This window comes from Phoca vitulina, unplaced genomic scaffold (genome assembly GCF_004348235.1).
Source record: "Phoca vitulina isolate PV1807 unplaced genomic scaffold, GSC_HSeal_1.0 scaffold26, whole genome shotgun sequence".
NCBI classification, from domain to species: domain Eukaryota; kingdom Metazoa; phylum Chordata; class Mammalia; order Carnivora; family Phocidae; genus Phoca; species Phoca vitulina.
Window position 1 is genome coordinate 22335364 of NW_022589729.1, and position 22402 is coordinate 22357765.

A 22402-nucleotide genomic window follows, 5' to 3' on the forward strand; every position below is an offset into this window, starting at 1 on the left:
AGTGACATGATCTTACTTCCGTTGTACAAATTTTATAGTGTTAATAGACATTCTATTTTGTAAATAAAATGATCTTTGATGCTTTTTCTATAGATTGAGTCTAACAATGAATGACCACTAAACCAAATTTAGAAGATTAAATAAATATTGTAGAAAACAGAAGCTAGGTTGCTTTTTATGCCCCTCTGGGTCCCATTCTGGCCTCTATCCCTCCTTATTCCCATCTTCTGTTCCGTGCTGTCCTGGGTATCCACCAAGTGGATCCAGGGCTCCCTATGCCCTTCTAGGGATGGCTCAGACCTACCTAGAACGTTTCTAGCACACTATTCCCTGGGGCCATTTTGTAGTCTAGCCCGTTCCAGCTGGACTCAGATTGGCTGACAGTGCAAATCAGCTTTCCTTTGGGCTGGGCAGAGGGTGGAGCAAGCAGAGTATACCCTGCTGAATTTGCCCCCCTCCCCCCCTGCACTGCTCGTGCTCCCTCTATCCCTCCTTATTTATAAATAAATAAAATCTTTTTTTTTAAAAGATTTTATTTATTTGACAGAGAGAGAGACAGCGAGAGGGAACACAAGCAGGGGGAGTGGGAGAGGGAGAAGCAGGCCTCCTGCGGAGCAGGGAGCCCAGCAGTCCCATGTAGTCAACAAGTCCGTAAGAATTAAGTATCTCCAGGGCCCAGCACTGCCCCCAGCTGAGTGCCCCGGGAAGGCTAACTTAGAGCTCCCATTCCCAGGGGCAGTGCAGGGATACCCTGGCAGGAAGGGAGCAAAAGACTCTATATCAAAGGGGTGCGGGCAGGTCACCAGCCTCCCACCAGCCCCCACTGGCCCCGACACTGCTCCCTTGGCTTTACAATGCTTATTGATCCTTCTGCTGGACCAAGTTGGATTACTGGGGCCCAAGCCTCTCCCAGATGGGGCTACCAGGCAGGATGTCAATTCTGGGGAAAAATTTAGAGTGAGTCACCTCCCCTTATTCCAGGAGGTGAAGAGACTGGAGGATAGGACTCCCAGTAGGGCCTACGCAGGACACTCGGGAGAGGTCGTGTTGGGAACTGGATGTTTAGTTGGTAAAGACCTTTCCAGCAATAGAGTATACCCTACTGAAGTTCTTCCTATGGCCTCCTCTTTACGCACTCAATCTTGCTATCCAACATTCCTGTCTTTTTTGCCCTTCCTCCTGTGTCCAAAAACTTGGTACCACTCTACCCAGTAAGCTGAAGAGGAAAGTGTGGGTGGCTGGATCTTGTGTAAAAAGAACCCTGTGAGGGGCACCTGCGTGGCTCAGTAGATTAAGCATCTGCCTTCGGCTCAGGTCATGATCCCAGGGTCCTGGGATTGAGCCCCAAGTCAGGCTCTCTGCTCACCTCAGCTTTGCCCCCCTCCCCCCTGCACTGCTCGTGCTCCCTCTATCCCTCCTTATTTATTTATAAATAAATAAAATCTTTTTTTTTAAGATTTTATTTATTTGACAGAGAGAGAGACAGCGAGAGAGGGCACACAAGCAGGGGGAGTGGGAGAGGGAGAAGCAGGCCTCCTGTGGAGCAGGGAGCCCAATGTGGGGCTCGATCCCAGGATCCTGGGATCACGACCTGAGCCGAAGGCAGACGCTTAACGACTGAGCCACCCAGGCGCCCCATAAATAAATAAAATCTTAAAAAAAAAAAAAAAAAAGAACCCTGGGTATCAATACAAGATCCTGGACCTTCTTAGCTACCACACATTCTCTTCCCAGCTTTGTCATTTACAGAGCTGTATGACCTCATCTAGGTTGCTTGACCTTTCTGAGCTCACTTTTCTCATCAGGAAAATGAGCACAATAATAATAACAATACCAGTCTGTTGTGAGAATAAAAAACACGAGAGGGCTCTGTAACCTCTAAATGCCTGTGCTTTTGTGAATTAACCTGGAACTGGAGAGACAGTCAGTGAGTCCCAGACTCAGTGCGGGGAGAAGTTGAAGTGATAGAGATAGAACAAAGTTAGGGGCAGAGTTAGTAGCCTGGTCTAGCGCCCTGTCTCCTCAAGGGTAGAGTTTTGGATCATGGCAGGACTGGGCCAGATTGGCGCACTCAGGAGATTCCTATGGAGGAGGTGGAGTGGGAGGGGGGAGAGAGAGAAGCTATGGGAGGGCATGGCTGGAAGATAGGCTGAGACGTTGGGGGTCCCCAAGACAGAGCTGTGGGTACCTTGAGCTTTCTCAAATGCTGTCCTCTGGGCCTCAAGAGAAATCTATCTTGGCTGCTTCTCTTCTTTCATGGTGCTGGCCACTTCCTCTCCTGGAGGGGTATTCCATGGGTTAGGCAGTTCGCTTCCTGTGTGTTGGGGGGGGGGGGGGCTCCTACAGCACACAGGCTGAGGAGTCGTGGTAGGAAACTTGACAGCTGCTTCCCCACTTCCTGACTTGGGGCACCTCTCCTCTCTCCCCTGGACCCTCCTTGTGCCTAGGTTCTACATCAATGGGCAGGAGGAGGGAAACAGGCTGTGGGGACAAAGAGGTCTTATTACTATCATTACTACCTATTATTATTCCCATAATACTCTATTATTAACATGGCAGTGAAGAGGCCCTGAGGGAACTGGGGGACCTGGAGGAGCTGACCAAGATGGGGCAGGATCAGGACCTAGAAGAGTCACCTTCCTGTGCCTGGCCTAATCTTAGGGTCCCCATCCTCTTCTGAAGGCCATGCAAGTGGGAGAAGGGGAGGAATGACATTTATTGAGACTCTGAGAGTTGCCAGGCCCTGACCTGGGCCTTTCACAAATATTATCTAACTTATTCATCAGAGCTCCATGAACGGAGAATGGACAGACGAGGAAATGGAAGGATAATGCCGCAGCCCAAGGTGGGCGGGGACACCACGGTCCGGGAGGAAGGGTTGAGGTTTGAACCCAACACTGCAGAGCTTTCATCTTAACACAAAGCCCTTTAGGCCAAAAAAGGGAGGGAAGCCTTCTCCCTCCCCATCCCCCTTCAGCTCCCATCCGGGGAAGTACGTTGTCGTAGGTGGCGCGGAGGGAGGTTGGTAGAATCTGCCAGAGGGGCTGCGACAAACAGGGTTGGGCCGGCGAACCTGCAGCTAATTCCTGGGCCGGTCCACGTGGGCTGAGCGACCCGTCCCTCCAAGCGTGTGCTACGAAGAAGACTGCAGGAAGTGACCTCTCCAGACCACAATGGGGTCCCCCCTGTGCCTCCACAGGGAGGTTGAGTGACCTCAAGGTTCCTCTCTGCTCAGTTCGCCTTGGCCTTTTTTTTTTTTTTTTAAAGATTTTACTTATTTATTTGACAGGGAGATAGAGAAAGCCAGAGAATACAAGTGGGGTGGGGGAGGGGGAACGGCAGAGGGAGAAGAAGCAGGTACCCCGCTGAGCTGGGAGCCCAAGATGATGACCTGAGCCAAAGGCAGACGCTTCACGGACTGAGCCACCCAGGCGCCCCTCGCCTTGGCTTTTCTCTACGCGGCTCCCCGAACTGGGGATTCGGGTAGGGAGGGGGGGGTCGCCCCAGCAGAGACAGCCGGGCAGCCTCTCTTTTTCCCTGCCGAGAAGGGGAAGGAACCCAATACAGGCTTGATTCCTACCCCCACGCCCCACCTCAGGGTCGTCCTCGTTTTTCTGATTTGCACAATGCCAAGGGGGAGCTGGCCAAGCTAGGAGAGGGGGCACGGGCTGCGGGGGCAGGACACCCCCGGCCCGGGAAGCAGCCAGCAGATGTCTGGAGCCCACTCTGCAAGTCCCAGCCGGTGCACCGCGCGACCGCAGAGCAAGCCCACCCCCTCTTACAAGCAGCGACCCTCTCATCTAGGAGACGCTCCCTGTCTCCCGCCTCCCCCACGATCGTCCCCTGTGTCCAAGGCCTGGAGGAGCTGTGGTTCCAAGGAGCGGCAGACGGCAGGCCACGAGGCTTGGGCTGTTGGGTAAGCAGCCCCCCTGCCGGTACCAGCCGTCCCCGCCCGGCGCCCAGCGCCTCCAGTGCGTGACCGAGCCCCCGCCGCGGCCCCGCCCCCCGCAGCCCTGCCCCGGCGGGTGCGCTGCGCGGAGGGGAGGGCCGGCCGGGGCAGGAATGCGCGGCGGGCGGCGCAGGAGGCGAGCGGCGGAACATGTAAGGGCACATCCCTCGAGCTGCCGCCCAGCGCGCAGGCAGAGCCCAGCGGAGCGAGCGGGCGAGCGCGGAGCCAGTGCGCAGCCGGGCTCTCGGGCCGGAAAGCCGCGGCGGGCACCGGGCAGTGGCGGCCGGGAGCGGCGCGGAGGAGGGCCGGAGCGGGGGCTGCGGGCGGCGAGCGGGCGGCGGTGGCCGGAGGACTGCGCGGCGGGCGCACGGGGCAGTCGGGGCGCAGGTGGCAGGGCGCGCGGCCAGCCGGCCCCGGGCGGCAGAATCCGGCGCGGCCGAGCGGGGAAGGGCGCCGCGCCCACCGCAGCCTACAGCCTGCCCGGGACCTCGGGGCGCCCATGACGGCGGCGGCGACGGTGCTCAAGGAGGGCGTGCTGGAGAAGCGCAGCGGCGGGCTGCTGCAGCTGTGGAAGCGGAAGCGCTGTGTGCTCACCGAGCGCGGGCTGCAGCTCTTCGAGGCCAAGGGCACGGGCGGCCGGCCCAAGGAGCTCAGCTTCGCCCGCATCAAGGCCGTGGAATGCGTGGAGAGCACCGGGCGCCACATCTACTTCACGCTGGTGACCGAGGGCGGCGGCGAGATCGACTTCCGCTGCCCCCTCGAGGATCCTGGCTGGAACGCCCAGATCACCCTGGGCCTGGTCAAGTTCAAGAACCAGCAGGCCATCCAGACAGTGCGGGCCAGGCAGAGCCTCGGGGCTGGGACCCTCGTGTCCTAAACCCCCCCGGCTTACCATCTTACCTTCATGCTGCGCACCCTCCCCACCACGTGGGTCCCAGATGTCAAGTCAGGTAAGCCCCTTGGGGACTGAACCCTCTTTCTCTCCTCTCTCCCTTCTCTTGCCCTTACGGAGAAAATGAGGGACTCCCACCAGCATTCCACTTCAAAGCTGAACCATGCTGGGGCCAACAAAGAGTAGGAGCTTAGGAGTCTGAGCAAGGGGGCCCAAGAGCTGGACATTGCCCTCCGGCTTTCAGGCAGGAGGGTCCTATGTGACCCAGGTGGCAGAGAGGAAGATAGGAGGGATGGGCCTCCCTATCAGGTTGCTTCTGCCCTGGCTCCGGTGGAGGGAGGCTGGCCTGAATATTCCCTTGAGGCTTTCCCCACCACGGCTTTCAGGGAGCTGGGGAGAGCCAGGGGTGGGATGAACTGAGGTTTGCCCCTCCTTGTGCTAGGATCAACAGTCTACATAGAAGAGTTTGAGCGTGGAATTGGGGCAGAAAGGTAGCCTCCTTCAGTTAGCAGAATCATTAGGGGTTGAGCACAGAACCCAGCTCCCAAGGTGGGGCCTCAGGGGGAGGGTCTGACTAGGCTGGGCCAGGACTCCACTACCCATTCTTGACAGTGGGTATTGGGTCCTAGGGCCAAGCTGCTGGCAGACCAGAGGTGTTGGAGAGTGGGCCACCGATGCCAAGGGGGAGTGGGCCTGCCCACCTGCCCCTGAGTGCCAGCTAGTGCCCAGCTGGGCCAGAGGAGAAGAGGCTGGAGAAGGGAGTGGGCACCTGGGGTGTGTGGGGGGGGAACGGGTGCAGGATGGGGTCAGGATTTGTTATTTGTGAGGTCTTAATCCTCCTTGAGCAGTAGGGCAGGGGGTGAGGGGCGGATTTGTGGTCAGGAAGGCCCAGGGGAGGGACCAGGAATAGAACCTAGAAACTCTGGCTCCCAGCCCTGTGCCCTCTTCCCCAGATGCCCCTCCCTCTCCGTGGGAACTAGGAGCGGGACCGGGGAAGGATTTATACCACTCAGGTTTTCATTTCTCGGGTGGACACCCATACCCCCCTGGCCCTCACTACCATCTCCCACACTGCCTCAGCCTCCAGCCCTCCAGCTTCCCCACCTTAACAAATAGAGTCCCAGGGCGCCTGGGAGCCCCATCTGGTGCCATCTACCCCTTTGGCCCTCCTGCTGACTGTAGTGAGGGTTAGCTGAGAGCTTGGGCTGAAGGCAGACGTGCTGTATTGAGAACTGACCCCTCTTGGTCCCTCGGGCCTCAGGGGGGCTAGGAGGAAGCAGGTGTGGATCACGGTGTGTGGCACACATACTATTTTCTGCTTTCCCCTGCTGTGGAGAAGGTTGGGAAGCCCTGGTGTGAAACAGCTCATGGTGGATACTTACTCTCCTGGGGTCTGCCCCGCCCTCACTGCTGTTCTTTCTTGCCAGCTCTCCTGCCCCTTTTGGCTCATGGGGCATGACTCTGCTCCCTGCGTCCAGGCAGAAGCTGTGGTCCTGTGGCGGAGGCGTTGGAGCTGAAGGAATGGACAGGGCCCAGGGCGGAGGGCAGAAGGCCACGTGGGGCTGAGGATGAAGATTCAGCCTCTGGACACTCTGAGACTCTCAGGACATTCCCAGCTCAGGGCTTTGTAGCCACAGGCCTGACTTGTATCTCACGATGGAGCGCGGGCATCAAAGCATCCTCTCCCCAGCGGCCCTGTCATCCGTCCTGCAGACTGCTGGTAGTCCCCAGCTTGGTGTCACGCCTGGAGGAGGACATTTCCCCGTGGGGTGCCCAGCCAGCGCCTCAGGACTCGGGAGGCCAGCCTGGTACCCAGAGGGGGAACCGCCCTGGCATCACCTCTGGACTCACCTGGGTGGGAGGGAGCTGACCAGCCCTGAGGCCCACGCGTGGGGGTCTCCTGCTGCTTAGGTCCTTCTGGGACCCCCACCCATCCAGGCCTTCTCTTTGCACACTTCTTCCCCCACCTCCTGCCCATCTTCCCCCCACTGTGGTGCTAGGCCTGGAGGTGGTGGGGGTGGGGTGGGGGTTTGACCATTACCATTTCATGCCTATCCCAAAATGAAGATGCCCTACAAAGGGCAGTGACCACACTGTTTGCCGAGTGGAATTCTTTGCCCACAAAGACCCCAGTGCTTGGAAGTTCCCTCTCCCACCCCCGCTTTCCCATTCCACAGCCCATTCAGAAATCTCCAGCCTAGGGAGGGGGAGACATGGCAACCCCAGGAGGCATGACCTCAGTGGTCCTAGGAAGGAGGAACCGTCAGGACTGAGGGATGTTATACGGGCCAACTCGGCCTCTGGCGATCTTCTCCAGAAGGCCGTGCCACCCCTGCCATCCTGGGAGCTGGCTCAGCGTTCTGGACAGAGCTTGTCTCCCTGTCATTTATACACTCAGGCTTTATACATTCGTACAATATGTGCAGTAAGTACTCCTCGTGGGGCGGTTTAGGAGGAATAATTTCAGCACATGAGAACCTCAAGTACAGAGAACTAGCTGCCTGAGTTATTCAGAAACTATTAATCGGGTAGCCCTCGAGATCTTTCCATGTTGTGGCCGGCAGTTTAGGCTGCCCTCCCTTCCTCTGTGGTCCACCACGTCTGGCCGTCCCTGTGGCAAAGCAGTGGCCTACTCTAGAATCTAAATTAAAATTACCGAGAAATTTTTTTACAAATATCTCAGTTATTACCTCATTAGGCTTTATACCCGTCTCATGAATAGCTTAATCCCAGTGTGGCAAAGAAGCATCATCTTCCATGCCAACCCTGACCAGGGCTGAGAAAGATCTGGGCTCCCCAGCATGCTGTGATCGATTGGTGATGTCTGCCATGGGCTGGGGAAAATGCCCAGGCTTATAAGGGGTTGGGGGGGAGGGATGGTGAGAAGATGGTGTCTGCCACCCCTTCCTTGATGGAGCCAGGAGAATGGGAAAGGGTTAGCTTCTCCATCCAGTAAGACGACCTCTAAAATAGAATCCTTGCTCTTCCAATTGAGCCCGAAAGGTGACCAATGGTGGGGACTCAGACATGAAGGAAGAAAAGAGGTATCCAGGCCCTCCGAAGTGGGAGAATGGGAGCAGATGGGAGTGGGATGCAAGGCAACCCAAACTTGTACTAAATGCCTCTTATAGGCCAGGCCCTGTGCTTGGCACTGCAGATCCCGGGTTGAGGAACAATCTGAAACCTGCCCCGAGGAGCCCAGAGTCCGGTGCGGAGATAAAATGCCAGTTGGTGCCTGTAGTTGGGCTCTTCCCCCTGCGCCCAGCACTGGGTCGGCCTCAGGGGAGTTTCCAGGATCATTCTGGGAGCTTGGCAAAGGGCAATGGGGGCGCAGCCAGCCTGGGCTGTCAAGGGTAGGGGGCACACGAGGTGGAGGAGGAGGCCGACTCCGGGTTCTGGCGCTCCCTGCTTTTCTGGAACCCAGCCCTGTCGGTTCCAACTATGCTTTGGTTCCTGCCCAAACCCAGCTTCGGTTTCTCCCCTTGCTAGGAGAGTCCCAGCCCCTCTGAAGGACGTGCTGCGATTAGAACCCTTCACACAGACCCTAGAATGTAGTAGGTCCTCAATATACATTAATAGAGATGGTGGTTGTTGCCATGGGAAAGAACACTCCCTCCCATTTGTAAAAGTCCTGTAGCTTCCTGAAGGCTCCAAGAACTCGCAGCACAGAGACTGGGGGCTCACATGCTGAATTTAGTTTTTTTAAGGATCTGTGACCTCTGGGGAGCGTTGTCTCTCTGCTGTGGAGGGAGACACCCTGCTTCATGAATTCAGGGGTGTCTTCACTGGTCCGGCAACTCCGAATTCTAAAAATGGAGCATAGGCCTTCACCCTAGGAATGCTTGGCTGGACCGCAGAGTAGGGTCAAGGCCTCTTCGGGGGCACAAACAGGCCCTGACAGTGCCAGCAGACATGCATGAAATGGAAAAACCGCTCAGTGGGGCCTGAGGACGCTGTAAGGCCAGGGAGAGCCTGCTGCCTTCTCTCCCCCTGGCCTCACCCCCGCCTGATGCGTGAGTCATGGATGGGAAAATGAGAAAGGGCAAGTCCCGGCCCAGCAACTGGGAGGCCTCTGAGGCTAGGGGCGGGGAGACAGGGGCGAAGGGGATGGGCTTGCTCAGGTCAGGGTGAGCTGAGGCTGGGGCTGAGGCTTTGGCAAGAGTGAGCCTGTTCCAAGGGTGAGAAGGAAGGCCAGCGTGAGGGGCCAGAATTGGAAGCCACAGTCAGGCGGTGCTGCGGGAGGGAGTGGGGGTAGATCTATGGGGCCTTAGGGCGTGCAGCTCTGAAATCTGGCCCTGCCCAGAAGCTGGGGATGCATAGGTGCCGTGGGCAGGTATCCTACCAGGACCAGGGGCCCGAGGGCCCTGGTCAGACTGTGTTTTGCTGTGCGCCATGCTGCTGCTCGGCGGCTCGGTGAGCCCCGGCTTGGCCTCCTCCAGTCTCTGCTCTAGTCTGCGGGCCATGGTCCCCCAGCGTGTTCTGTCCAGAATGCAATCCATTCTCCTGCTTAAAACCTCCAGGGGCTTCCCCACTGCCATGGAGGAAGTCCAGGCTCCTTGGACATGCCCTCTCCTCAATCAGGGCTCTTTCTCATGCCTGCCCGCACAGTCTGCACACACGGGGCCCCTGCATGCCGCCACCCCCATTCCAGGCCGGCAAAGGCCGCCCCGCACTCCCGGGCCTTCGCACCCCCCTCCTTCGGCACATTTTTGCATTGTTGGCTCACCACCTCGGAGGAGCCTCCCCAGTTCTGCCTCCAGTCCAGGCTGAGTAACCGTTCTCTCCTCTGTGTGGCCATAGCTCTTCCATTAGTCACCCTGCGTGGCAGTTGGCTTCCTTGTCTGCCTGTCGACTAGACCGTCAGCACCTGTCATCTGCATATTCCTGCTCCCTCAAAGTATCTGGTACACACACAGCAGTTTCTTAATGGCAAAGGGTAGATCGAGCTTACTCTGTGCCAAGCATTGATCCAAGAACTGTTCAATTATTGAATCATGTAATGCTCCAGCAATGCTGTGAGGTCGCTGTTAATTCTTAGAACTCCCATGTTTTCCATTAAGAAACTGAGGCCCAGAGAGGTGAAGTGATTTGTTCAGAATCACACAGCCACTCTTAAGTGGCGGAGCCAGGATTCAGCCAGGTCAGTGGGACTCTAGCATGTTCTCTTAACCCAGCACCAGAGGATTAATTCTCACTGGATGAGTGAATGAAGGAATGGAGGAATGAACCCACAGTGTCACTGGGAGAAAGATGCTCAGGAGCTGGGAGAAAGGAGCTAAGCCCAGAGGAGTGGGGAGTCCGTCTTAGGGCTGGGGTGTGGAGGAGCTGACCGCAGCCAGTCCTTGAAACAGTGGTGGGTCTCACTATAGGAAAGGACATGGGGAGGTGTCCTGTGGGTTGGGAGGAGGCGTCCTGGGGCAGGACTAGTCTGGAAGAATGGAGAGACCCAGAGTGGGAAGGTACAGTGAGAACTCTGAGGGAACACATAGTTTTCCAGGCTGAGTGCTGGTCCTGTGTTGGCCCAAAATGCTGTTTGTCTCATGATCTGGGTATAGGGCTGCCCCATCCTGCATACCATGCTGCAGAGAGCAGGGCTGTCGGCTCAGTAGATGTGACCCCGTGTGGCAGCAGGTCCGGTCCCAGAGGCCCACAGGCAGGGCTCACACCCAGCTAGGGCAACCAATCATTCCAGTTTGCCTGGGACTCTCCAAGTTTAAGCACAGAAAGCTCTGTGCCCCAAGAAACCCCTCAGTCCTGGGCAACTTGGGACAGTGGGGCACCCTATGCCCTGCCTCAGGGACGGGAAGCACGGCCGCTCCCACCCTCTTAGCTCACCCGTCAGCTCTGCCCACAGCTCTGCCCTCCAGTGGGGCCATGGAAGAGTCCAAACCTGGAGCAGCGGTGCGATGGCCCAGGGGCATCAGCAGCCTGGACTCAGGCAGGAGCGGAGGTTTCTGCTGTCCTTGGAGGGGACACCGGGCCCCTAGCTGCAGGGAGGAAGGAGAGCCAGGTGTCTTTGGGGGCTCTTCAATCATCTCTGCTTCTACCGGCCCCCAACCTCAATGTAATTCAATTCATCTCAGCCTGGCCCTTTGTTAAGCACCTGTTAAGTACAGAGGCCTGTCCAGTCTCCGAAGATCATCGAAACAGAGAAGGCAGCAAGGGAAGGGAGGGGACTGTCAGGTGGGGACAGAGCTGTGACGGGTGGGCGGGGGATGCAGGTGGTCCTTGGGATGGAGGATAGAGTTCTATCAGAGAGAGGAGGGGAGGCAAGGCCTTCCAGGGGTAGAAATGACCTGTGCACAGGTGCCAGGCTGGACAATGTAGGGTGGCACAGGAAACACAAGTAGGTTTGCACAGAACCTGGAGGTCCAAGAACTGAGCACAGAGGAGGCGGGCCGACTCAGAGCCTATTGACCGGCGGGGGGTCTGAGCTTCTTTCATTGGCAGCGGGAGTCTGTCACAAGGCTTTTGTTCTTTTTTTTTTTTTTTTTAAGATTTTATTTATTTGAGAGAGAGAGAGCCCGAGGGGGGGGGGGGGGGGGGGGGTGCACCACAGAGGGAGAAGCAGGCCCCCCGCTGAGCAGGGAGCCTGACTTGAGGCTCGATCTCACAACCCTGGGATCGTGACCTGAGCCAAAGGCAGATGCTTAACGACTGGGCCACCCAGGTGCCACAAGGCTTCTGTTCTTAACACATACACACCCTTTTATTTTTATTACAAAAATGTGTTCATTGAAGAAAAATGTGAAAGGACAGCTCATTATGAAGAAGAAAACAAATATCACCTTTCATGTTTCTATCTGGCAGAGATAATCTTTGTTAACATTTTGGTGTATTTCCCTCTACATTTATTTCTATGCAAAGAGATATGTGATATATAATTATTACATATGATATGTTATGTGATTATTTTTCACACATGGGGTCATGTATTTTTTTTCTATTATATACAAGGTGGTAATAAATGTTGGCATATCTAAACCTCTGTGTCTCTGGTTGTTTCTTTTCTTTTTCTTTCTTTCTTTCCACTTATTACTTTGAAGTCAAATTAGCTTTCCTAAAGTGGAATGGCTGGGTCCACCCTGGAGAGCAGGGTTGGTGTGGTGAGCCCTGGGTTTGAGAATGGGTGTTGGTGGTGGTCTTGGGGAAGGGAGACCCTGGGAGCGGGGAAATCAGTTTGGAAGCAATGAGGCCTAAGAGCCACGGTGGGAATGCAAGGGAAAGATGGGAGCCAATGAGGAGACAGTGACTAGTTGGTAAATGCCCACTGTGGGGCGGGAACTCATGTCATCCACGTGGAGGCATTCAGGTAGCAGTGAAAAACACTTATGCTCTAATCACAGATCTGAGTGTGAATCCCTGCTGGGTCTCTCATTAGCAGTGTTATTTGGCACCCCGTTAAAACGGGAAGGATAATAGCCTACTCCCTAGGATCATGGTGAGAATTAATTGAGGGAAAGCCTGTAAAGTAGATAAGGCACAGAGATAATGCACAGTAAGCGTTTGTTACTACAGTAGTGTGATAATCCTCCCCTTGACCTTGCTCTGCCTAACCCCCATTTAGAAAGCTGCCTGTAATGAACAACTTAAACTGGCAATGCTTGCCTGTGCTTTTACCTGATACCCACCCCTAACTTCCACGGACCGCGGCCTAAACTGGGCTAGACTTACATCCCTTCGGGATAAGTGTCCATCTTCCAGCCCATGAAACTGACATTCAGAGACGTGAGAAGTCGGCGGCAGGTGCAGACTCGGGCCTCCCAACTCCGGGACCCACGAGGTTCTCGCGACATCCCGGTGCCTCCTGGTGTTGGAACTTCCTGGTTAGAAGTGAGGATGGAGAGAGCAGGTGATGCTCCAGCAAGATTCCTTTGTCGTCCGAATGCGCTGCACTATCATTATCTTCACCAGCACCGCTAACCGGGCTCCACTCCAGTGGCTCAGAGCCCTTCACACACAGAAATGCCCCTTCCCCTGCCAGGAAGGAGAGGGCGAGTTGCACAACTTGTCTGAGTTCACAGAGCATGTCGCACACCACGCCAGGAGGAGAACATGGGAGTCTGGCCCAGGCCAGCCCCGGGGAGCCCTTGGCTGACTCCCCGTTGCAAAGGGGTTGAGCCTCCATGCTTACCCAGACAGCAGAGGTAAACAAACTGCGCTCAAAAAGCAACTCTAAAATGCCGACAGCGTCTATTAATTATACTTGACTGCGGTGGTCAGGGCTGCAGTTTGGAGCTTTTGCCTATTTGTGCCAAGAGAGACTTGAGACTCTGTGCTTGCCCCACTTCCAAAACACATACGCCCAATGGCTGTTTCTCACAATCTGGGTGGTCCATCTTGAGGGTCCAGCCCAGAATAGTTTATTTCTCCAGCAGAACAAAACATAACCCTCCCCCGGCAAGGTCTCTGGAAGCTCCACTCCCCACCATCTTCACCTTTCAATCCTGGAATATTTACCATCACCCTCTGTGTTTCTTTCCAGCGCTCTGGCTCTCAAGGAATCTTCAGGTGTGATCTTGTATTATCAAAACAGGAAAAGCTTGGAATATTTCCTGCTAGATAAGATGGTAAATCTAAGGCCCGGGGAAGTAAAGCATCCTCTGCAAGGTTGAGCCATGGTCCCTGAGTGAACACCCAGTCTGAAATTAGATAGACAAATGTTCCTAGCTGGTCATTCTGTTGCAGGCTGCGGCCTGTATGCATCTGGGCCACTTAGGAGTTTAGGGAGGGGACAGCCTCTCAGCTCTTTCTCCTTGGCCTCTACTGGCTACCTGGGGGCTCCTCTCAGCTAGCCCACAAGTCCTCTTTGCTGTCAGCACCCACTGCTGGCCTGAGATACTTGCAATGTAAAAAGTAATGCTAAGACGAGGGATGCCTGGGACATGCAGGGAGACCTGGGTCCACCTCGCTTTGCCCAGTGCCTCCTGATTCCCAGATCCACAGCCACGAGGTCTACCTGCACGGTTTGGTGAGAGGTGCACCCCACCTCAGCAGCCAATCACTTGTTCCTTTGGTCAGCTGCTTCTGAGCCTGGGCGAAGCCTGGCTGCTTCATGCAGCCCTCGGATTCACTGTCCTAGATGGGAAAGTGCAGGAGGGCAAGGCCCTGCATTTCCTTACTGTGCTCACTGCTGGATCCTCAGGCCAGTGGCTGGTCTGTAGCAGGTGCGCATAAAGAGTGTGGAGAGAGCAAATGGGAAGTTGTGTGTGAGTGGTTATGTACGTGTGCCCGTGTGTGTCTGTGGGTACTATGTTGGGGGCTCACTGCCTCTCAGGGCCATCTCCTGGCACACTTCCAATAAAAAGAGCCCGGAAGACATTAGGTGGGTATGTAGTCAGGTGGAATGCACTGAGGGGACCTCTAAGCGGCTCTCTGTAGGAATGCTGATAGACTGGGCCTAGGAGGCAGCACTCTGGGTCCCTCTTCCAACTGGGCCAATACCTGGCCCTGTGACCCTGGGCAAGCTGTGGGCCTTGTTTTCCTCACTTGTAGAACAAAGGAGTCAAAGTAAGTCAGTAGGTTCTAAATCCAGCAGATGGTCAGAACTTCCTGGGTGTTTGCTAAAAGCACAGAACCCTGGCCCTACCTGCAGCTCACTAAATCTGACCCCCTAGAGCTAGAGCCCAGGAATCAGTATTTTCAGTCAGCCCCTCACCCCACCCATGGTGATTCTGACGTCGCCAGGCCAAGGAAATGATGCTCAATGACCTCTGACAGTCATCAAGAGCTCAGGGCTGCTGTCCTGGCCGCCGGCAGCCTGTTGGAGGTTTATTGAGCAGAACCTGCTGAATGGTGTTACACACACACACACACACACACCCTGCAATCTCATATATACCCACGTAGCTTCAGCTGCCACAGTCCTGGGGAGTGCCATCTGGCAGCCAAGGGCCATCTTGTTTCTCCATTTCCTGTGTCTTCCTCAGATCTTAGCTTGCCTTGTGATTTTACTTTCTCTGATCCCACCCTTATCAGAAGAGTCCCTGGAGAAGGGAGCCCACATGGGGCACTTGGTCTCTGGCCACGCTCTTACTGTCTGGGTCTCGGTGTTCATTCCGTCCGTCCAGGAATAATATGCCAACAAATTGGTCAAGGCCAAGAAGACAAGGTCAGCGAGCGTGCAGTGCAACGTAAATACCTGGACTGTTTGCAGGTAGTTGTGGATTCCCTTGGCGTGCTCGTCACATGGCAGCCCTGCTCTGGTCTTTCCAAGAGAGCTCCATGCTTTTCTTGGGCCTTTGTTCCTGCCGTGACCGAGCCGGTCCCTGCTGTACCTTTGAGACCCAGTGTGGGAGTCCTGGTGCCAGGCAGACCCTAAAAAGGCCCCCAGTGGTCTCCACCTCCTGGCTGCTCTTGTATAAACCCCTCCCCTTGAGAGCAGATTGGCCTAGTGACTTTGTTCCTAATGAATAGAATTAGATAGGGCGTCCCTTCTGTGAGGTGGCTACCTGGGATTGTGATCTCCATCTTTTGCATTCTGACCCTCTCCCTTGCTCGCTTGCTGAAGCAAACTGCCACGTGGGAAAGGCTCATGTGCTCGGAACTGAGGTGGCTTCTGGCCAAGAGCCCCAAAGAAACTGAATCCCACCAACAACCGTGTGAGTTTGGAAGCAGGCCCTTCCCCAGCCAAGCCTTCCAAGGGGACCCTGTTCCTGGCTGGGCTCCCGATTTCTGCCTTGTGAAAGGCCCTGAAGCAGGGGGCCCGGCCAGGCATTTCCAGGTTCCTGACCTGTAGAAATTACGAGATGAGAAATGTGTGTTGTTTTATGCCACTTAGTCTGTGCTAATTTGTTGCATAGCAATGGATAAATAATACAGATGTCTTCTTGAGGAAGATTTCCCATGATTCTCCTCATACCCCAGTCAGGGCCAGGTGCCACGCATCTGCTCACATTCATCAGTGCCCTGCACACACTCTTACTGGAATAACATTGGTTTACTTGTCTCCCTCTCTAGGTAGGGACCACATGCTCTTTACCTTTTATCTCTGGGGCCTGGCCCTGTGCCTGGCACACAGTCAGAGTTCAATAAATGTTTGCTGAGTGATGGAGATTCTAAAATCTCTATCCCTCCTTACCTCCCCACCTCTCCCCAGATTTGATGGTTTGCTTTTTCAGAAATGGGGTCAGGTCATCCCAAGATTACTGAGCAGTAGACAACACTAGAATGCTCTGGGCTGTAGGAGGGTGCTGGGTGAACAGAGAAGATGCTCAGGGCTCAGTCCAGTGGTTTTGGAGGCCACATGAATCACTGGAAAGCTGAGAATGGGGAGTGAGGAAGAGTGGGGACCCACTTGGACAATGCACCATCTCTAGCTGGCCTACTGAGCACAGGACATCCTACCTTCCTACCTCAGGACATTCGAGAATGTTTCCAGGCTGGAATGATGTCCTTTGGCCAATTAAAGTGCTATCCCAATGACAGGGAAAATGAACTCCTAGAAAAAGAAATTCCCCAATCGGGGTGCCTGGGTGGCTAAGTCGTTAAGTATCTGCCTTCGGCTCAGGTCATGATCCCAGGGTCCTGGGATTGAGCCCTACATTGGGCTCCCTGCTCTGCGGGGAGTCTGCTCCTCCCTCTCCCACTCCCCCTACTTGTGTTCCGGCTCCCGCTATCTCTGTCAAATAAATAAATAAAATCTTAAAAAAGAAAGAAATTCCCCAACACAACCTAAAAAAGAGCTACTTTGCAAGGAGCCAGACCAGGCACCTACTCACCTCATTCCACCAGGCCAGGAGAGCACAACCAATAGCTTCCTGCTATAATAATCTACCATAAACTTGGTGGCTTAACACCACAGAAATTTATTCTTTCACAGTTCTGGAGGCCAAAAGTCCAAAGTCAGTCTTGGGCCGATACCAGGCTGAAACCAGGGTATTGGCAGGCCGTGCTCGCTCTGGAGGCTCTGGGGAAGAACGGGTTCCTGGCCTCTCCCAGCTTCTGGTGGCTCCAGGTTTTCCTTGGCTTGTGGCAGCATCACTCCACTCTCTGCTTCCGTGGTCACACTGCCCTCTTCTCTTCTGTCTGTAATCTCTATGTGCCTCCCTCTTATAAAGACACTTGTCATAACATTTACAGCCTGCCTGGATAGTCCTGAATAATCTCCCCATCTTAAGATCCTTAACGTAACCACATTTGCAATGTCTTTGCCATATGAGAAAACACTCAGAGGTTCCAGGGATTAGAATATGCACATTTGGGGGCCATTACCAAGCCTACCCTGGAGGGTGTGCCCAGGAGAGAAACTGAGGCATAGAGCAGCCCAACATCATATTCTCATCTGAAAACTGAAGGCTGGAGTCTGAACTTCCAGACCAACTTCTTGGCCACTAACCCCCATCCCCGAATGAAGGGAGGCCCAGGACAGACAGGGCCAGCTCTGCCTTTGCCCATCCTGGTATGGAGGGAGTCCAGCCCTGCCTTCTCCTGGATCCCTTGGTTCCCCTTTCCTGGCCCTCCCCTCTGCTGGCGCCTGCGTGGGAGGCCCTGGCCGCATGACAGGGGAGTCTGGCTTCAGAGCGGGGACTCTTCCTTTTCTCTCCTGAGAGCAGCATCTTTCCCCAGCTCCAGCTTGGTAGCCCCATAGTGGGGGAGGCTGTAAATCCCCCACCCACCCACGGGAAACAGCTGGGTCCCAGGCACATCCTGTGGACTTAACCCTTTCCAGGCCTGCTGACCACTCCCTGGGCCTGAGCTTCTGCTCCTGTGTGTAGTGCTGACCAATGGCCCCAGTCTTGTTCACTGCGGTGCTGAAAACTGCCCATCCAACCAGGAGCCGGGAAGGGGCAAGGTCTGCTTACCCCCTGGGGTGGCTGCTGCTGACCACAGCAGGAAGGGGGGTGCCTGGGGCACAGGAGCCTCCTAGCCTCCAGAAGGTCTTTGTTCAACACTGAACTGTCCAGGGCTCTGGGATGAACCAGGACCAGCTGGAAATACTCATATTGGCCCCCCAGGGCGCGGCTGCTGGAATCTGTTTACTTAGCTTTCTCCTCGCCAGACTGTATGTGTCTAGGGAGTAGGGACTTTGTTTATCTTTGGCTGATAATAAATTCTTATAAATGGCCTGAATAATGCTGAATAAAGCTGTCCAGAATTATTCTCCCTCTCTGCGTCTTCTGACATTGGATTCATTTGGGAAAGTTGCAATGGTTCGAAGGGTGTGAAGATGTTTCATAAAGTTAGGAAATCACACACCTTAGGGATGATTATTAGAGTCTCACAGAGGCTGGAAGCGGACAGCCTTATCTGCAGGAGGGTGGGGAGGCCATCCATTAGCAGGTTCTCGATAGTAATAATCTCTCTGCTGGTATGTGCTGGTAATAAAATTTCATGGGGTTTTCATAACTACTATCTTATTTCATCTTCCCCACTGCCTGGAGCAGAGATGATCCTTCTCACTCGTGGATAAAGAAATGAGAATGCAGAGACGTTTAGGAATTTGTTCAAAATCGCCCAGTGATTGTGTGATGTCGGGGCTGGGATCAGAACCCAGGTTGGTGGGGCTGAGAACTGGCCAGGGGGGAGCAAGGAAATGCTGTAGGCACCAGAGGGGTGTGTGTGTGTGGGGAAAGCAGGGCCAGCAGGAGAGACAGCAAGCAAAAACTGGAATATGAGGCCCCGGATAAAGGTTAGGTAGTCTTAGATCCTACGCTGGGTGACTGAGGGTGGTGGCTGGGCAATAATAGCATTTTATTGAATGCTAAATGTGGGCCAGGACTCTGCTAGGTGCAGTGTATGAATTATGAATAATTCATGTCAGAAAGACAGCAAGGAACAAGGATGGGATGGAGGCTGTGAAGATAGAGGACGGGGAAGTGAGGTTTTTCAGGAGGAGAAAGGGGCCTGGGGCAGAGGCATTGTGATTAACAGTATGCCTGCCTGCTCAGAACAAATCCTGGCAGAAGTGTAGGCCACTGCGGGCTGGGAGGGAGGCATTAAAACCTAGCACTCCAGAAGTGGGCTGGGCTGTGAGCCTGGACACTCTGGCCCCGCCCTGATGGACTCTGATTGCCCCCGCCCCCAAGTCTCAACAGAAAGACAATAGTCCCAGAGAGCCACCTCCTCGGGGGATAGGACAGGCGGGTGCCAGCCTGCCCAGCAGGACAAGGAGCCCTTGTGCAGGCCTCCTGTCCAGATCCTGCTCCACCCTCCCTGGCCCTGGGGGGTGGTCGGAAGTTTAGATCCTGGGGTGGGAGGAGGCCTGGAGCTCACAGTAAGGGCCAGCGCTGGGACTGGGGTCACCTGGAGGTCTTCAGGGCGCCAGGGTGGGGCTGGGTAGAATGCTCTGGCTTTCGGTATTGGCTGCCCAGGGCAGCTTCTAGTGGAGCTTGAGGAGTGGAACAGACATGCTGAGGTTTCCAGACCTTTCTCATTTGATCCACACGACACCCCTGTGGGATGTGAATGGAAGGGATGCTTTGTCCCATTTTATAGAGGAGAAAACAGAAGTTCGAAGAGGTGGAAGCTTTAGCCGAGGCCACCCAGGGAGAAAAGGCATAAGAGGAAGCTCCTGGATTCCTGCCAGGATGGGGAGTGGGGTGAGGAGGCGAGGGGTGAAGAGTCTATTCAAGGCTAAGCGGATTCAGGAGACCGGAGGCCATCTGAGAAGAGGGAGGCAGGCTCCTGTCAGCCAGTTCACCAGTCCACCTTTTCCATTCCCTTGCATTGCCCTCCCCCCAGCCCGCAGGGCCCTGGGAACCCAGGCCAAGCCTGCAGCATTCCAGGAAGGGAGGCACGGGGTCCGGCCGCACAGCCCAAATCTACTCAGCTTCTCCTTGAAATTCCACACACCCAGAGCCTTTGGCAGGAGCCCGGAATGCGCTTCATCTGAACAATTTGTCTTTCATGGCGCGTTTGCATCAATTACCCCATTGTTCCTTTCCCCTTTCCAGGACCACTAGGGCTGCAGAGGCGCTCCGGGCGCGCTTTGGGGGCGGGGGAATGCGCGGCGCGGGGAGGCAGGGGCGCCCCCTGGTGGTCCAGTCTGCACGCACACGTGCGGGTGTCCCCGCGGTGCTTGTCACGCCGCAGCCGCGTCAAACCTTCCAGGTGGCCGCCCCGGCTCACCACTCCCCACCCAGGTCCCAGGATCCCCGGGTGGAGCAGGAGAGAGAGATTCTGGGCGGCAAGAAGGCACAACACAGGTGGGTCAGGCACTTCATAAGAGAGGGGTGCTCTGGGGGCGCCTGGGTGGATCAGCGGTTAAACGTCTGCCTTTGGCTCAGGTCATGATGCCAGGGTCCTGGGATCGAGCCCCGCATTGGGCTCCCTGCTCCGCGGGGAGTCTGCTTCTCCCTCTCCCTCTGCCGCTCCCCCTGCTTGTGCTCGCTCTTTCAAATAAATAAAATAAAAAAAGAGAGGCGTGCTCTTGTGAGAAAAAGGGATAGTCGGTGGGTCCAGGGTCAGGCTTCAGCCCCCGAACTTCCCCCCACACCTGTGTGAGCATAGGTGAGTCAGCTTTGGGGCTCAGGGCCTCATCTATGAAATGAAAAGCCTGGCCCGGAGAACAGTGTACAAGGGCGCTGAAATCCTGGGTGTGGACGCCTAGCACAGGGGGTCTGAATCCGGGCTCTGCGCTTGCTGGCTGCCTGCCAGCTCTTCACCCTGATGAGGGTCTGTTCCTTGCTTTGTAAACCGGGGACAATGATATAGTCAGTCCTCATTATCGGTGGATTCTGTATTTGCAAATCAGCCTCCTTGCTAACAGTTATTAGTAACCCCCAAATCAATACTTGTGGCGCTTTAGCGGTTGTTTGCAGACGTGTGCAGGGTGGTGAACAACTTGAGTGGTTCAAAGCACACGTTCCCAGCTGAGGTTGAGCAAGGTGATGCTCTGCCTTCTCTTTTGGCTCTCATACTGTAGACAAGTACTCCTTTTGCAGTCTATTTAGTGCCATATTTTTGTCATTTTGTTGGCAATTTCGCTGTTTACAGTGGCCCCCAAGCACAGTGCTGAAATGCCGTCCCGTGTTCCTAAGCACAGGGAGCCTGTGATGTGTCTCACAGAGAAAATCCATGTCTTAGAAAGGCTTTGTGCGGGGCTGAGTTAGAGTGCTGTTGGCCAAGAGTTCGCTGTTAATGAATCAACAGTATATATTAATAAGGTGTCTTCAAGCAGAAATACACATACAACAAGGTTCTGTACTGATCGGTTGATGAAAATGTGGTGACCAGAGGCTCACGGGAACCTAACTCCGTATTTCCCCAGGAGCAGTGGTTCTGTATTTGCACATTCAGTGTTTGGGTGGCTTGATAGAACCTAAGAACCCTGAGTAACGAGAATCAACCGTACTTACCTCACGGCTCTGCTCTGAGGCTGGAATATGTCCAGTGTGGCCCTGCAGTTCTTATAGTTCTTGTTCTGTGATGTGTGAGTCCGTGTGTCCATCCCCTGAAGCCCCTGGACCTAGTGGGGTCGGCCGCCCCGAGGTGGGATCCTTCCATGGGCACACACAGAAGCATCACCAGCCAGGCTTTGCGGCTCAGACCCGGAACTTCCAGCAGTGACATTTCATTCATTTGGTGTCATAAAAAGGTCCACACTGCTCTTGATGACTCTGAAAGACTTTCCACAGACATTTCCTCATTTGCTTCTCACAACAATACTGGGGTGGCAATGTCATTGTTCCCATTTCATAGGCGAGCCTGAAGTTCAGAGAAGCTACGTCCAAGGTCAAGGTCACCCGGTTATTTAGCTAAAGTCAGAAAGCTGCTCATTCCACCAGCTTTCCACCACCAGGCTTGTCCCTATTAAAACACGATGCTCCGGGGGAGGTAAGAGCCAGACCTTGTTATTGACATTTAAAAAAGTTTTTTTTTAAAGATTTTATTTATTTATTTGTCAGAGAGAGAGAGACAGAGAGAGCACAAGCAGGGGGAGTGGCAGGCAGAGGAAGAAGCAGGCTGCCCACTGAGCAAGGAGCCCGATGCGGGGCTCGATCCCAGGACCCAGGACCCTGCGCCGAAGGCAGAGGCTTAACCGACTGAGCCACCCAGGTGCCCCTTGTTATTGACATTTTATTGTGAATGAGTGCACTGAGGTCCCCAAAGAAATTGGCTGAGAGCAAGTGGGAGATGAATATCTGAGCGACGCCTCTCTTCTGTGGCTAACCCAAATCACCCCACTTCTCCTACCTCCCTTTTGCCTGCAGCCCCTGTGGGCTCTGAGTCACCTGCCCCACTGTCCCCACGGTTACCTTCCTACACACTCAGTATACCACAGCTACACCGAAGCCTCCCTCCTCCATCTCACCCACCTGCCCATCCCCCCCACATCCTCGCAATCAAGTTAGTTCTATCTCAAGTTTCAGTTAAATTAAAAGTATTTACATATTTCTTGACTATGTAAGTATTTTGCATATCCAAGCCATGTCGTATATTATGATTCACATCCCCTTTTCATACAACTTCGTTCTCTGAAGTTAAGTTGCGCCCTGTTTTTATTTGCTCATTGGTGTGTGTGTCTGTGACTATATCAGCCTCTATTTTGCCGATGGCAGAGTAAGCTCAGGACATCCAGACCCACAAGGGAATCTAGGAATGTTCTTTCCCTCCCCTCC

At 54.7% G+C, this 22402-nt stretch overlaps 2 protein-coding genes across 5 annotated transcripts in view; both read left to right on the forward strand.

The window, feature by feature from the left end:
* The first annotated feature begins 4356 nt into the window (after positions 1 to 4356).
* Positions 4357 to 11299, forward strand: PHLDA3 (pleckstrin homology like domain family A member 3). Its single transcript, XM_032422436.1, has 2 exons — positions 4357 to 4899; positions 6269 to 11299. Exon 1 carries the CDS (start codon positions 4449 to 4451, stop codon positions 4824 to 4826), a length of 378 nt encoding a protein of 125 aa, XP_032278327.1. The 5' UTR covers positions 4357 to 4448; the 3' UTR covers positions 4827 to 4899; positions 6269 to 11299.
* Positions 11300 to 19836: 8537 nt separating this feature from the next.
* TNNI1 (troponin I1, slow skeletal type) overlaps positions 19837 to 22402 on the forward strand; it is a 28996-nt gene continuing 26430 nt past the window's right edge. For all 4 annotated transcript variants that reach the window (XM_032422411.1, XM_032422408.1, XM_032422412.1 and 1 more), the window contains exon 1: positions 19837 to 19987. The gene's annotated coding sequence lies outside the window, so the exon portion shown is untranslated. The remainder of the gene's footprint in view (positions 19988 to 22402) is intronic.